Raw genomic sequence first — 14,978 nt, forward strand, 5'->3', positions numbered from 1 at the left:
TGGCCAGTTTATTTATTCTCAGGTGGCCATTCCATGCTCTAGGTAGTGTTCTAAGGAGTTTCTGCGTTTGTACTTCACAGTCTGATACTGTGAAGCAGTCAGGTCCTCTAATATTGTTAGTTCCTCCTCCCTCAAAGTAGTCCACAGTTATGCAGCTTACCTGTTCTTCGTTAACAACATGGCCAAACTCTTTTCAAAGCGGTGTGCAGAAATAAAACAGTGTAAAAAACCTGAAGTCAGTGTGTTACGTGTGTGTGTATATTGAATTCAGTACATGGCCCCATTGTGTGGATTTTTTGATCTACACTCCAGGAACGTTGTTCAGATAGGAGACTCTTGTTCACCAACCTCGGGAACCCTTTCAGGCTTGCAGAAAAATCCCCCAAAATGAAAAAATTTCTTAAAATCCCCCAAACCTCAACTTTCAAGGGGGAAATATAGATCCCGTGCCGCTACATTCCAAAATCTTAGTCTCTGTTTTGAGGATTGCTTAGCAGCTCCATAAAATGGTCCAATTGCACTCAACTCAAACTACATGAGGTTATGTTTAAATCTGGCAGCTTACACTTTGATTTTACAATTGTAATTACATTCAGAATCACAGAGTTGGAAGAGGCCATACAGACCTTCTAGTCCAACCCCCTGCCCAATGCAGGATGAGCCTAAAGCATCCCTGACAAATATTCATCCAGCCTCTTCTTGTTAATATTCATCCAGCCGTCATTGTTATTCTTCTTCTTGAAAACTGCCAGTGAAGGGGAGCTCACCACCTCCCTAGGCAGCCGATTCCACCTTTGAACTACTCTGACCGTGAAAAAGTTCTTCCTAATATCCAGCCGGTACCTTTGGGCATGTAATTTAAGCCCATTGCTTCGCATCCTACCCTCTGCTGCCAACTGGAACAGCTCCTTGCCCACCTACAAATGACAGCCTTTCAAATATTTAAAGAAATTAATCATGTCCCCCCTCAATCTCCTTTTCTCCAAACAACACATTCCCAAGGCCCTCAGCTTTTCCTCGTAGGGCTCAGTCTCCAGACACCTGATCATCCTCGTCTCTCTCTTCTGCATCCTCTCGATTTTGTCCACATCTTTTTTGAAGTGGGGCCTCCAGAACTGCACACAGTACTCCAGGTGTGGCCTGACCAAGACAGTATAGAGAAGGACTATCACCTCCTGCGATTTCGATGCAATGGCCCTTTTAATACAACCCAAGGCTGAGTTTGCCTTTTTTGCTACTGCATCACACTGACTGCTCATATTTCGTTTATAGTCCACTCTTACTCCAAGATCTCTTTCTCACACACTACTACCCAGAAGTGTATCCCCCGTCCTGTATTTCTGCTTCATATTTTTGTGGCCCAGTTGTACTACTGTGCACTTATCTATGTTGAATGGCATCCTGTTCACAGCCGCCCACTTCTCCAGAGTATTCAGGTCTTGTTGAATTTTAACTCTATCTTCTTGGGTGTTTGCCACGCCTCCCAATTTGGTATCATCAGCAAATTTAATGAGAAGCCCATTTACCCCTTCATCCAGATCATTGATAAAAATATTGAAAAGTACCAGGCCCAAAACCAAGCCCTGCGGCACCTGGACACCTCCCTCCAATCTGATGAAATGCCATTGACCACCACTCTTTTGGTGCGGTCCTCTAAACAGTTCCCTGTCCACCGAACTGTCTTATAGTCCAGCCCACAGTGTTCCAGTTTACCCATTAGAATGTCATGGGGAACCTTATCAAAAGCTTTACTGAAATCCAGGTAAATCACATCAACAGAGTTCCCATGATCCAGTAAGCTTGTCACTCAATCAAGGAAGGAAACCAGGTTGGTCTGACAAGATCTGTTGGGGACAAAACCATGTTGACTTCCCCGGATCACTAAGTGGTACTTCAGATGCTTATAGATTGATCCCTTTAAAATCTGTTCTAATATCTTCCCAGCAACTGAAGTCGGACTGACTGGCTTGTAGTTTCCCGGGTCATCCTTCCCTTTCTTAAAGTTTGGGATAACATTGGCTCTTCTCCAATCTTGTGGCACATCCCCAGTCCTCCAGGAGGCCTCGAAGATGATGGACAGGGGTTCTGCAAGTTCTCTAGGAAGTTCTTTCAGCACTCTTGGGTGCACCCCATCCGGCCCAGGGGATTTGTATTCATCCAGTGCAGCCAGATGCCTCTCCACAACCTCTCTGTCAATGTCAATTAGCCACTCAGGTGTCCTGCCACATTTTCTACTATCTCTAGATGTGCCTGAGTTCTTCAGGGAGAAAACAGAGGCAAAAAAGTCATTAAGCCTGTCTGCTTTTTCTCTGTCCTGCATCAGAGTTTCTCCATCTACTCCCAACAGCGGTCCAATTGCCTCTTTTACCTTGTGTTTCCTTCTCACATATCTGTAGACGTTTTTCTTATTGTAGCGAGCCCCCCTGGCCAGACCCAGCTCATACTGAGCTTTGGCTTCTCTGATGGCTGATCTGCAGTACCTAGTAACCCTCATATACTCCTCTTTAGAGGTCTGTCCTTCTTTCCATTTCCTGAACATTGTGTAAGGACAAAAGTTTTTTTAAATTCACAATTTAAATTTTTAAATTTGTTTTTGGAATTATCTTCCAAAAACAAACACGTTTAAGTATCTTTAGAAGTCTAATAACATAGAGGCCAGATGTAATTCATGGTGTAGAAATTCTAAAGATTTTGGTTGGCTGCCAGCAAGACTGGGAAGAACAAGCTGTTTTGTGTTTGTAATCTGCTCATTTGCTGTATGCTTAATAAGTTGTTTTGAAGGACATATGCTGTAAAAAGTCTTACTCACTTATTTAAAACATTTGTATGCAGCTTTTCTACCCAAATAGGGTTCCCAACCATATACAATTCAAAGAACAAGGAGGAGAGTCAATAGGAGTTATTGGGGGTATACAAAACATAGCAAAAAAAACCCCTTCACCTGCTGGCGGAAGTCAGCATTGCAGGGTGGGGGGTGGAGGAAAATCTCCCTGGGAGGGAGTTCCAAAGTTTTAATGCCACAACTGTTTTTAGTATTAAATATTAAAGCTTGAAAGAATTCTGACATGAGGAGGGGCTCTGGCTTAGTGGAAGAGCATCTACTGCGCATGTGAAGGTCCCAGTTTTGATAGCTGGCACCTCCAGTTAAAGAGATCAGGTGATGAGAAATACCTCCACCGGAGATGTTGGAGAGTGGCTGTCAGAGCAGGTACTATTGCCCTCAGTGGACCAGTGGTCTGATTTTGGCAGCTTCCTGTATTTATCCTTGTCTCATTCAACTGTCAATTAGAGCTTTACTAAGATGCACTTTTTGCGCTTTGTCCCACTGTTTTTTAATCAGCAAATTTTCCATTTTTTTTTATACCAATGGTGCTTTTAAAAAGGTATTGATTTTTAAAGGCAATGTTTTGATAATGTTGGGGGAGGGGGAAAGGATGTCTGAGATTTCACCCCAAAACAGTTACTTGGACTTCCTAATGAAACCGGAGTTGTTATGAAAATTGTTTGCACCCCTCCTTGTGACCTTCTAAACTTAGGGAAGCTTCCTAGCCACAGACTGTAACCTGCCTAACACATTCTCTGATTTTTGCAGTTCCAGGCAGGCAGCAAAGGCTCAGTGGGTTGTATGCAGGGCTTTTTTTTCTGGGAAAAGAGGTGGTGGAACTCAGTGGGTTGCCCTCAGAGAAAATAGTCACATGGCCGGTACCCCCCCCCCCCCCGATCTCCAGACAGAGGGGAGTTTAGATCGCCCTCCGCGCCACCAAGCGGCGCGAAGGGCAATCTCAACTCCCCTCTGTCTGGAGATCGGGGGGGGGACCCGCCATGTGACCATTTTCAAGAGGTTCCGGAACTCCGTTCCCCCACGTTCCCCCTGAAAAAAAGCCCTGGTTGTATGTGACTTGCCAGCTCGCTTAGGCCTGCTCTTTTCTCTTACTACTTTGGAACCCCCTTTTTTCTTTATAAGTATATCTCTGAGCAGACATCCTGCTTCCATCCTCATTTAAAACTTGGAAGGGTTGATTGAAAGTGCTTGAGGTAGAAAATTCGACTCCCCATCCCTCCAGGTCATAAATGCATGGATTTTGACATCTTGGAAACCCTAGGCTGTGTGACCCAACCCAGTGGCTTTGCATCCTTTTAAATAAACCCCACTGCAGAAACATAGTCCCAGGAAATAGTGGCTCTTTGGGTTTTGATCCTAATATTCATACTCTGACATATAAGTGTTCTGGTGCTCTGTGACTCTCTTGTCAGAACAGGTTTTACCAGCTCAGGAGTGGAGGACTGGCTTCTTTATTGTGCCAGTTTTGTACTCACCAAAAATATGCTGAGAAGCAAGGTGGGGAGGGGAAAAAATTCCTGCTGCTAAGTTACAAACATTTTTATTTTTAAGCCCAGAACTGGCATTGCTTGTTCCTGATTTACTCAATGCAAAACCCAGCATCAAGGGGGGAAATCTCAAAATCCAATTACTACAATCTTAATATAATCTTAATTACCGTAATCTGTTTTATTGTGAAGTCAGATAAATGTACAATGTAATCACTGCTTAAGTGCAGTTTTTGGGGGCTGCATCCTGCTTAAATTATAGCAAGAAGAGGTTTCCATAATGTTTCAGACGTAACGCCGAATAAACCTGGCAGGCCGTACTTAAAAACCCTACTAGGTTGTATTTTAACGAGGGCAAAAATCCGATTTCACTAGCACCCCTCAGCTTTTTATAACACATCAAATGGCCTCACAGCAGCCCGTTCACTTTCTGCCCCCTTCCCTTAATTTGGTATGGGTTTTTTTTCCCCTGCCGTGTTTTTATGTGCTTCCAAATTATAGCCAGTGGCTGTTTAAATGTATACCATTTGTTAAACAGGATTTTGTTAAATAGGATTTTTCTTTCTTTTTAATTTTAGGGTTTTTTATAAGCACAGTAATGGAGAAAAAAATAAGCATTTGCCCCATAAGGCTGCCTTGCACTTTTAGCATACACAAAATAAGCTTCTGGGTATCTTAAAGTCTGCCATAATTTTATACGCCACGTGACTGGCGTATAAATAGCCACTTATTCTTTTTTTACCCTGCCCCTTCTCCAGGGATTGTAGGACAGCATACATAGTTCTCTATTTTAGCCTCACCTGCAACCCTGTGAGGTAGGTTAAGCTAAAAGAAAGACACCCACTGAACTTCATGGCTGAGTGAGAATTTGAACCCAGTTTCTGAACTTTGGGCTTTGATAGGTCTTCAGGAGAGTGCCACAGTTAAGGGGCAGCCCCCAGAAATACCTCACTGTGCATATTTGCTGTGCCAGCTATAATAATATTTAGCATTTGTACAGCGCTTTCTGTGTTCAAAGTGCATCACATAGAGAATTTCGCCATAATGCTTAGTACAACCCTATAAAGTATTACTGTGCCCATATTTCTGCCTGGGAGACTAAGGGAGAGAGTCTTGCCTATGACTACTGAATACGTTTGTAGAAGAGGGACTTCCACATCACAGCACCGTCTCTGAGCCTCTCCTTGATACCAGCTCCTGTTCCACTAGGGCTGCCAACCTCTAGGTGAGGCCTGGAGTTCTCCTGGAGTTACAGCTGACCTCCGGGTTACAGGCAGCTCTGGAGGATGGACTGTTTGGCATCACATCCCTGCTGACTTCTATCCCTAAGCTTTGCCTCCTAATCTCCAGGACTTTCCCAACCTGCCTTGGTAACCCTACACACTACATAGACAGAAAGATGTAGACTGATTGTGGTGGTGCCATAACCTGAACTTCTTCTGGCTGGGATTTAAAATAAGACCAAGCAACTTAAGATTAAGTAATATGAAAAACCTTCCAGCTGCCCAGAAAAGCAAGCCACATTTTTGATGGGATCTCTCTTATTTATGTGCTTTTTCAAGACAGAAATGCCACCTGTGGCTCGCGTGGCTGGAAGGTTTTTCATATTACTTAATCCTAAATTTCTTGGTCTTCCAAGAAACTTTTTTGTTGTTGAATTTTTGTTGGTTTGATTCATTGAACTTCATTGAAGCCACTTTGGAAGTAGTTTTGAGGGGCGTGGGTTCCTTTTTTAAAAAAATTGGGATGAAAACTCCATAATAATTCTTGCTGCATCTTTTTGGTTTCCTAGGCAGTGGCTCGCTATCCAGAAGCTACGGAGCAAAATTCGGAAGAAGGTGGACCGAAAGGCTAGTAAAGGAAGGAAAATCCGGTGAGCATCTGGCAGTCCCTGGCAGTCAGGTCCCTCAAGCCCTCCACAGTTAACACGCAGTTGTTCCAGCTGAAGTAGCTTTATTGAGATCCATACAGTACAGGTGTTCACCTGAAGGTGGCAATTGGCAGAAGTGACAATTCAAACAAAGGCATAACTAATTATGGGGAAACTTCCCGCCCTCCGGGGTCCGTTGACATTCTGGCGCGAAACCCCAAGAGGTTGCCTGGGAACAGATTAGTTTAGACTACATGACGCACAAAGCGAAATATCCCAGTCTCTGGGAAAAGATACAATGTGCGCTGCTAGCAGCTCTCGTCCAAGGTCACGTGCTGGAAGAAGAGAAAGTACGTATTTGCAACAGATAACGGAGTGGCCCCACAGGCCCTCCTGCAATTAATATTAGCAGTTAAGACGCTCTCAGATGATCTGAGATCTCAGACACAGAATACAGCATATACCTCTGGCAAACGGCATCGATCAGTACAAAATGCAGAATACAATCATGGCAGGTATTCTGGGGTACATGACAGCATCACAGACTTCCACTTGTTGTCAAACGTTGACCTTTCATTGCTTTCTCCTTCATGTGGGAGCAATTAAATTATCCACCCTCTAGCTCAGTTCTTCTGCATTTGGAGTCACTGAAAAGTCACAACCAGTGTTGAAGTATGACAGGGTTACCCATTGCCTGTGGAAGACATCCGAATCAGAAGAGCACGTCTTGCAGAGGTACAATGAACAGCCTCTTTCATGCTTTGGGACTATTGGAGGCTTAGTTTTTCATTGGTGGTATGCTGTTCTAGAAATAATTGCCTTCTACGTTCCAAAACACAAATTTTAGTTCCTGCCACAGTTGAATTGGAGAGGTACTGCGGGGGGGGGCACTTGAGGAGAGAAGCAGCCCCCTCCCCTTCCACCTCGCCCTACAGAATAGCTGCTTTTTATCTCTTTCCCTGAGTTTGTGTATAAGTAGTCTGAAGGGATGCTTTGTTAGTGTGGCAAAGCTGGGAGGCCTGCTGTGTTGAGGGTGGTCTGGAAGGGAGGGAGGCAGCAGTGAGCCACGTTTAACCATCCTTTTTGTAAGCGAAACGATAAATCTTGAGCAGAGATGGCACTTGGTGGAAAGTCAGTAGAGTCGGGCTGGGTCAGGCCTGGCATAGCAATTTTTAAGATAGATGTCATAAGATAATTTATGAAAAAAGGGAAGAGCTGCTTTGTTGGGACTAAAAGCCTGCAATTATTGACTATCAATATTCCTTCCTGTCAGTTTTGCACACAGTCGGGATGTATTCATGACTCAGTCAGAGCTCCCTGACAAGCATCGCGCCGCATCAAGAAGGCCTCATAAACTGTCTCTCCCCCCCCCCCCCATTCCCAAGGTGTCTGGGTGGCCAGGCGAATTTTTTGTTAGTCATCCAAAATAGGGAGAAGGAAAAACAATAACATCTGTGGCAAGTTGCAAGATCTTGAGCGCAGTTCCAGAAGACATCTGTGAGACATGTTTGAGTTTGGTGTTCAGGTTTCATGGAGGGTGAAGGGCAACATATCTCTATTTTCTTTAATTAAAAAAATTAAGGATTTTTTTTCATTTAAAATGTTTTCATCTCCTCCCATCCCTGAAGGGCTCAGAGCAGCTAACAAGAGTATATTCCAATGATTTCCAAAGTTAATAATAATCAAGTGCTGTTAAGTCACTACCAGCTTAGAGTGGCCTCCCGTGGGGTTTTCAGAGCGAGAGATGAGCAGAGGTGGTTTGCTGTTGCCTTCCTCTGCATAGCAATCCTGGCTTGCCTTGGTGGTCCTCCACCCAACTACTAGCCATGGCCAACTCTGCTTAGCTTCTTGAGCTCTGGTGAGCTTGGGCTAGTCTCGGATATTTAGGTTATTAATAATCAGGGATTTTTTTCTGGGAAAAGAGGTGGTGGAACTCAGTGGGTTGCCCTTGAAGAAAATGGTCACATGGCTGGTGGCCCTGCCCCCTAATCTCCAGACAGAGGGGAGTTGAGATTGCCCTCCATGCCGCTGGAGCAGCGTGGAGGGCAATCTCAACTCCCCTCTGTCTGGAGATCGGGGGGCGGGGCCACCAGCCATGTGACCATTTTCAAGAGGTTCCGGAACTCCATTCCACTGTGTTTCAGCTGAAAAAAAGCCCTGTTAATAATGTTCATAAAAACACAAATAATATTCATGAAAACACAAATTTAAAACAATCCCAGTAACATATAGAACATGACCCACCCTAAAAGTCAGAAAAATAATATATTTTAAAGGTTTTCTTAATTTTATCTGTCACCTTGAATGTTTTAGAATCGTCAGATAAATAAATAGTCCCAAAGGGCAGCAGACCCTTCCTTTAATTACTTCAATTAAACCCCACTTTTGTCTCCAGTGGGGACCCAAAGTGGCTTACGCCATTCTCCTCTCTTGCATTTTATCCTCACAACAACCCCAGATCACCCAGGTAGAGCGGGCTTTCGAACCTGGCCATCCCGAGTGTTAATCCAACACTCTGCACCACACCGGTTTTTGAAAGAGCCAGAACCACATTTTTAGCGCAATGCAGAGCTTCCTAGCCTTTTGATACTAGTTGTTGCCTATTCTCCAATCTAGAAAGAATCCTAACTTCTAACAGTCGTCGTGTCCGGTTTACTTACAGCGAATTTTCAAACGTGCTGCTGTTTTTCCTTTCTCTTATTTCTGTTGTTCAGTGTTACAACAGCCAGTTGACAGATGGCCCAAAAAGCCAGTGGGATAGTATAGTTAAAGTATTGATCTAGAGACCCATGTTTGTTTGTTTGTTTGTTCGTTTGTTTGTTCGTCATTTATAGTCCGCCATTTAGTGTTCAGTCCCCATTCGGCTGAGAAGCTCATTAGCTAAACTTCCAGCCAGTCCCACTAGCTCTCTCAGCCTCTCACGGTTATTCTGAAGATAAAATGGAGGAGGAACAGTGATTCTGACTGAGTTTCTTGGAGGTACTGGGGCGGGGGGGGATGTAGTTGTTTGTATCGATTGAAAAGTCCAGCTGCATGTTATGCTCATGACGTCAAAAAGTGTAAGGCTGGTTGTGAAAGAAGAGAATTTGGAAGGCTTCCTTGGGGATGGCGCAGAAAGCTTGGAGCTGGGGAGGACAGCTGTTCTGCTGTGCGGGATCTTGGAGGCATTGGGAGCTCTGTCTCCAAAGTGCAGCATGGCATCCAACTCACAGCCTTGCAGAGAAATGGTTCATCTCTTAAGTAATCCCCAGGTCACCCCTTGCACCTATGCTCCCTTAAAAACAGGTCACGTTCGAAAAGTGTTGGGAAATCATTAAATGAACACGGCGCCGTGGCTTTGTTTTGTGTGCTCCATTGTTTCTGTTGAAACCTCTGGACTCCACCTTTCCACGTGGTTCAAGGCAGCCTCACTGGTGACGCCCCTTCTCTGGATTTGCTTATTACCCTCATCCTCCAGCCATCTTTTCTCACATCATGTCCAAGAGACATGAAGTCAGGGATTAAACATACGCGCTTTTGCTGTTTGGCAGTTTAGTAACTTGGGATGCTTTCTGCGAAAGCACAAGAATATTCCCTCCTGTCTCAATAGTTCCTTAATTCATTGTGTGTCTTTTCCCCTTCCCCTCTCTGCCTTGTGTCAGGTATCACATCCACAGCAAGCTGGTGAACTTCATGGCGCCCATTGACCACTGCACAATGAATGACGACGCCAGGTTAGTAAGCGGTTAATTACACTTCTCGGAGGGCTTCCTGACAGCTGGCTATTGACCTGTTCTTCAGCCTGTCACTGGCTGAGGTTCTTTGTAATCTGCTGGCCATTTGTCACTGGCAGTGCACACCCCAACCGCATCAGTCCAACTGAGCCAGTTGTGCATTTACATTTTATTGTAGCCCCCCGCCCCCCCTCCCTGCAACCAGCTCTGATTGTTTGGCCCTCCGTGGCAACTGACTGGCTACGGCGTAAGACAGGATTCTGGTCTGAGCCATCAGGGAACTTCTTGCATTCTTATGCCCTTTTGACGTCTGTTGGGAAGATGCTTCTGGTATTTCGCTTGTTCCGTACGTGATTTAAAAATGTTTTCCATTCATTCAGATCACTTTTTTTCAGTGCAGCCAATAGTCTAAATGTACCTTTAAGATTAGTAAATTCATTATGACATAAACTGTGGTCCAAAAAGATCATACGCCTCTAATCAATGTATCAAATATTTAAGGGGCCGTGATACCCTCCCCTTCTTCTTGCCATAACGGGCTATCAGTGCCACCCATGTCGTGTAGTGGTTAGAGTGTCAGTCTGGGATCTGGGAGGTCAAATCCCCCCTCAGTCATGGAGGCTTGTCGGGTGACCTTGGGCCAGTCACACACTCTGAGCCTGTCCTACCTCATGGGGTTGTTGTGAGGATAAAATGGAGGAGAGGAGAACTATGTAAGACAGTTTGGGTCCCGCTGGGGAGAAATGTGGGGTATAAATTAAATAAATAAAATCCTAAGCAGAGTTACAGAACGGCAGGAGGCTAACTCTGCACGTAGATTGGATTGGCAGGATGCTAAACTCTGCCCTTCATTCATATATGGTTGTAAAATGTAACAAGTTCCATCAGTGCCCCCCCCCCCAATACTGTGTGGGTTGTAAAGACTAGCGAATAACGCAACATCCAATTTGAAACTCCAGGTTGAAAATTGTATGTTTTGTTTTTGTTCTTAGTATTTTATTTTCAACGCGAAACCTGCGTATGCACCAAGGCAGGAAGGTAATGCTAATGCCGCTTCGTTTAGTGGGAGTGGGAGGTAATTTCATTGTTTGCAAGTGTGAATTACTGGATTGAAAATGCAAATGCACATTTCACAGCGGCGTGATCAGGCACGGAGCTTTTTTGCTCAGTCATTTTGGAGGCTTGACCCCAAAACAAATAAAATGCTGTACGACAGGAGTGCTGTGTGCTTATAGTGTGAAAAAATCGGAAAAACAGCAGCATGCTTAAAGCCTATAAAAGAAATTAATTGTCTAGGAAGGGGAGGGGGGAGAGAGAGGAACTGGGAGGTGGGGGGTGTCTAAAGTCTGAGGGTGCCGGGGACGCTGGTAAACAGTGGCTTGCAGCGGAGAAAGCTCGTGCATGTGTGAATGCTGCTCTAGCATTGAGGGAGAATAGACGACTGGCAAGCTGGGCAGCAGAACCAACTTGTGTATCAGTATGAAAGGGGAAGTTGCATTGCAGGAGAGGTCCAGGATTAGAAGCGTCACGCAGAAAGGGGAGAGGCCTCGCCTCCGTTGTGGGGCTCGTGGCTTGCACAAGAGTCCCGGGTTCCATCCGGGCATCTCCAGTTAAGAGGATCCCAGGCAGCGAGTGTTGACCCGTCCGAGCAGATAATAAGGAGCGAGTTGGAACAGTTTCTGACTTGGCATAAGACAACTTCATAGGTTCCCGTGAGCTGTCCACGATGGCCATTCAATAGCCAGGGAATGAAGGATAGAGAGGGCCTGAACCAGATTATTTGTTGCCTTGGCAGAAGAAGTCCAAGTTTGGCCATTTATAGCTAAGTCAGGCAGAACCAGTGGGACATCTGGTGGGCGGTGCTATGCCAAAGTCAAGACTGCCCCGTACCCTGCTTGTTATACATCCTCAAGTAGTTTCCTACAAGTGGGGCTCCAGCATGCCCACAAAGGACGTTCCTGGCTCAAGCTGCAGCCATTCCTGATGCTGGGGAAGTTTACGCTTTGCAGACGATCAATATGGCAACCTTCCAAGGCACATGCAGTATGGAACCACCAAAGAGCTGGCCCTATCTGCGTTCACCTGCAATGCAAGTGCTCAGCGTTGACTGAATGAGGGCTCCTAGCTCAGTGGCTGAACTTTGCAGCCAGAGTCTTGGTGGAACAAGGCAAAGCCGGTTGAAGGAGACGCGATTGGGCTGGATGGACCAAGAGTCCGGCTTGGCATGAGGCAGCTTCATGTGTTCCTTTGCGTGCGTTTTGAGAATGAGCTTGGTTCTAATTTTTTAAAAAACACACTAGAGTTTCCGAGGATTGGTTGCCACACTGCATTCCAGGGAGTGCCTTTTGAAGGCGTATCAGGACATCAGTGGTGGCGGCTGAGCTTCCCTTCCCTAGCGCAAGGCATCTTCTCCTGCAGTGTGCCTGAGTGCATCTTCAGGGCAGGGTCATGGACATAGTGCCTCACTGCCCTGGCCAGCACACTGCTCGAATGGCAGTGTGTTTGAGAACATAGCCGAGAGTCCTGCTGCGTTCATGTTCAAGGGGTTCTGTGCAGCCACCTTGATGTGGGAAATTATTCCTTGAAGTTTGAAAACCCTCAATGACCTCCAGCCAGATATTGGGTGGGTTATTTCACATTGACATACAGAATAAGAGTTGTGGTGAAGAAGAGAAGCAGGAAGGAAACCCCCTTGTGCTCAGCCTCCCCCCCCCACTTAAGCTTGGCAGGACTGAGGGGAAGGCTCTCGGCACGTGTGTGGCCACAGCCCTTTGTTTCTTGCTTTCCCCCTGCTATCTTGGCGTATTTTAGCTTCTGCTGGGCCATAGTATGGTCCCTGCCATCTCAGCCTATACAGAACCCTTAATTACGTTGCTGAATTATATTTTTAAAACTACATCTTGTCGAAGAAGCTGTTTTGGCAAAAGGCAGGCTATAGGAACGTTTTAAACAAAGAAATGATAAATATGCTATTGAGCCTGTTGTGAAAATGAATGGCAAATAACAGCAGTGAAGTTGGCTGTGAATCGTTGCCCTTTGAAACCAAGTGGGCAGCATGTCCAGAGACAGGGATGCGGCTGCCTGCATATCTATAGGAAAAGCTCACTGTTGGAGCACCTGTTTTGCACTCGGAATGCCCCCGGCTCGCTCTTACCCATACGTCCTGGGTAGCAGATGTTAAGGGGGGGAGATCTTTAGGGAAGTGATCTGCTGCCAGGAGCAGTAGCCAGTACTGGGCTAGATCACTTCACTGCTTGAGTGAGTTTCAAGCCTATGAGGCTTTGCCTTAAAACTTGCCGTTGTAAAGAGTTGGGAGAGCCATAACTCCTTTGTAGAGTACCTGCCGTGCATGCAGAAGAGCTGCAGTCCAGCATCTCCCACGGGAGAGGTTGTGGAAAAACTTTCTCTGCTTCATGACCCCGGAGAGCTGTTGTCAGTTCGATAAGAAAGTAGTGAGCAGGGGCATGGCGTTGGTCCAAAGACAAAAAGAGTCCAGTAGCACCTTTACGACTAACCAACTTTATTGTAGCATAAGCTTTCGAGAATCACAGTTCTCTTTGTCAGATGCATGTGATTCTCGAAAGAACTGTGGTTCTCGAAAGCTTATGCTACAATAAAGTTGGTTAGTCTTAAAGGTGCTACTGGACTCTTTTTGATTTTGCTGCTACAGACTAACATGGCTAACTCCTCTGCATCTGTTGGTCCAAAGAAACACCCTGTGAAGAGGACTGCTTGTTGTGGGGGGATTCATCTTTAGGTGCAACAAGTTCCTCGTGTGTTTTGACCCTGAGATTCTTTGTTCAGAGAGGTCAAGGATAGGTCTGGCGTTTTCTGTCTACAAAGCATGCGCTGTAGAAATAGCAGCCCCTCCAGGACCAGATATGTAACACAGGTCTCAACCCCATTATTCCACCCTGAAAGACAAAAGGAGATGTTTACATATACTAGCAAAGGAATGTTTTGGTTGTACCCTCCCCCCCTAATTGCCTCTTCTCTCTCCTCCTCTTCTCCTCCCTCCTCTTCTATATTTGACCAGTCTCTGTATCATGCATCTGACGAAGAGAACTTGATTCTCGAAAGCTTATGCTACAATAAAATTGGTTAGTCTTAAAGGTGCTACTGGACTCTTTTTGATTTTGCTACCACAGACTAACACGGCTAACTCCTCTGCATCCAAGTTCCTGGTAGCTCCTGTTAAAAGCATCTCGGTTTATGTAGCTTCACATGAGAATTGAAACAATCTGAAGCCTTTATTTTAGTATAAATTTTACTTCATTTATACCCTACCTTTCTTCCTATAAGGAACTCAGAGTGGCGTACATAATTCTCTGTTTTATCCCCACAACAACCCTGTGAGGTAGATGAGGCTGTGAGTGTATGACTGACCCAGGCTTCCATGGCAGAGTGGGGATATGAACCTGGGTCTCCCAGATCCTAGTCTGATACTCTAACCACTACATCACACTGGCTGTCTTGCTGTCTTTATGAGTACCTGTAGCAAGGCAGCTGAGACCTCCAGAGATTGCTCTTGTCTCTCTTGCACTCTAAATGTACATCGTTTAAATTATCCAAGTCAACATGTCTAAAACCAATAAAAGGTATTAGCAACCCCTACTACTTAGGGGCAGTTTAACACCAAATAACCACTATTTGAGAATGAGCTCTTTTGTGGAAGGTGGCATTATCAAGAGATCAGTGTCTGTACCCAGAAAATGTAAATCCTGTGTTAAGAAAATCCAAATTCTGCAAACTGAATATATGAAGGACAGTAACTTGGCATTCCCCTCCACCATACATAATTTGTTCTGATTTTTGTCATTCATGTAAACGTGTACAAGAGCTCTAAGTATCACCCACCCCACTCCCCCCAAAACTTACTGGAAATCATATTCAACAACCTCTTTGGCTTGGTGAATTCAGCTAGTGCTGCATTCTGTGTTTCCACAGCATTTAGGCATAGTCATATTCGGGACATAACTAGCCATGAGCTGCCACTAGGAATTCATTTTGAATACCTCATACTTTGTCCTACATACTTAATTTCTACACTTGTTCGGTAAGCACAG

General features: G+C 45.2%; 1 protein-coding gene across 1 annotated transcript in view; it reads left to right on the forward strand.

Annotated features, from left to right (window-relative positions):
• Positions 1 to 14,978, forward strand: part of AATF (apoptosis antagonizing transcription factor) — a 107,446-nt gene that overhangs the window by 68,343 nt on the left and 24,125 nt on the right. Inside the window, exons 10-11 of the mRNA XM_055000973.1 lie at positions 6,122 to 6,202; positions 9,841 to 9,912. Coding sequence (XP_054856948.1) covers positions 6,122 to 6,202; positions 9,841 to 9,912 — 153 coding nt within the window. The remainder of the gene's footprint in view (positions 1 to 6,121; positions 6,203 to 9,840; positions 9,913 to 14,978) is intronic.

This window comes from Eublepharis macularius, chromosome 17 (assembly GCF_028583425.1).
Source record: "Eublepharis macularius isolate TG4126 chromosome 17, MPM_Emac_v1.0, whole genome shotgun sequence".
In the NCBI taxonomy this organism is placed as follows: domain Eukaryota; kingdom Metazoa; phylum Chordata; class Lepidosauria; order Squamata; family Eublepharidae; genus Eublepharis; species Eublepharis macularius.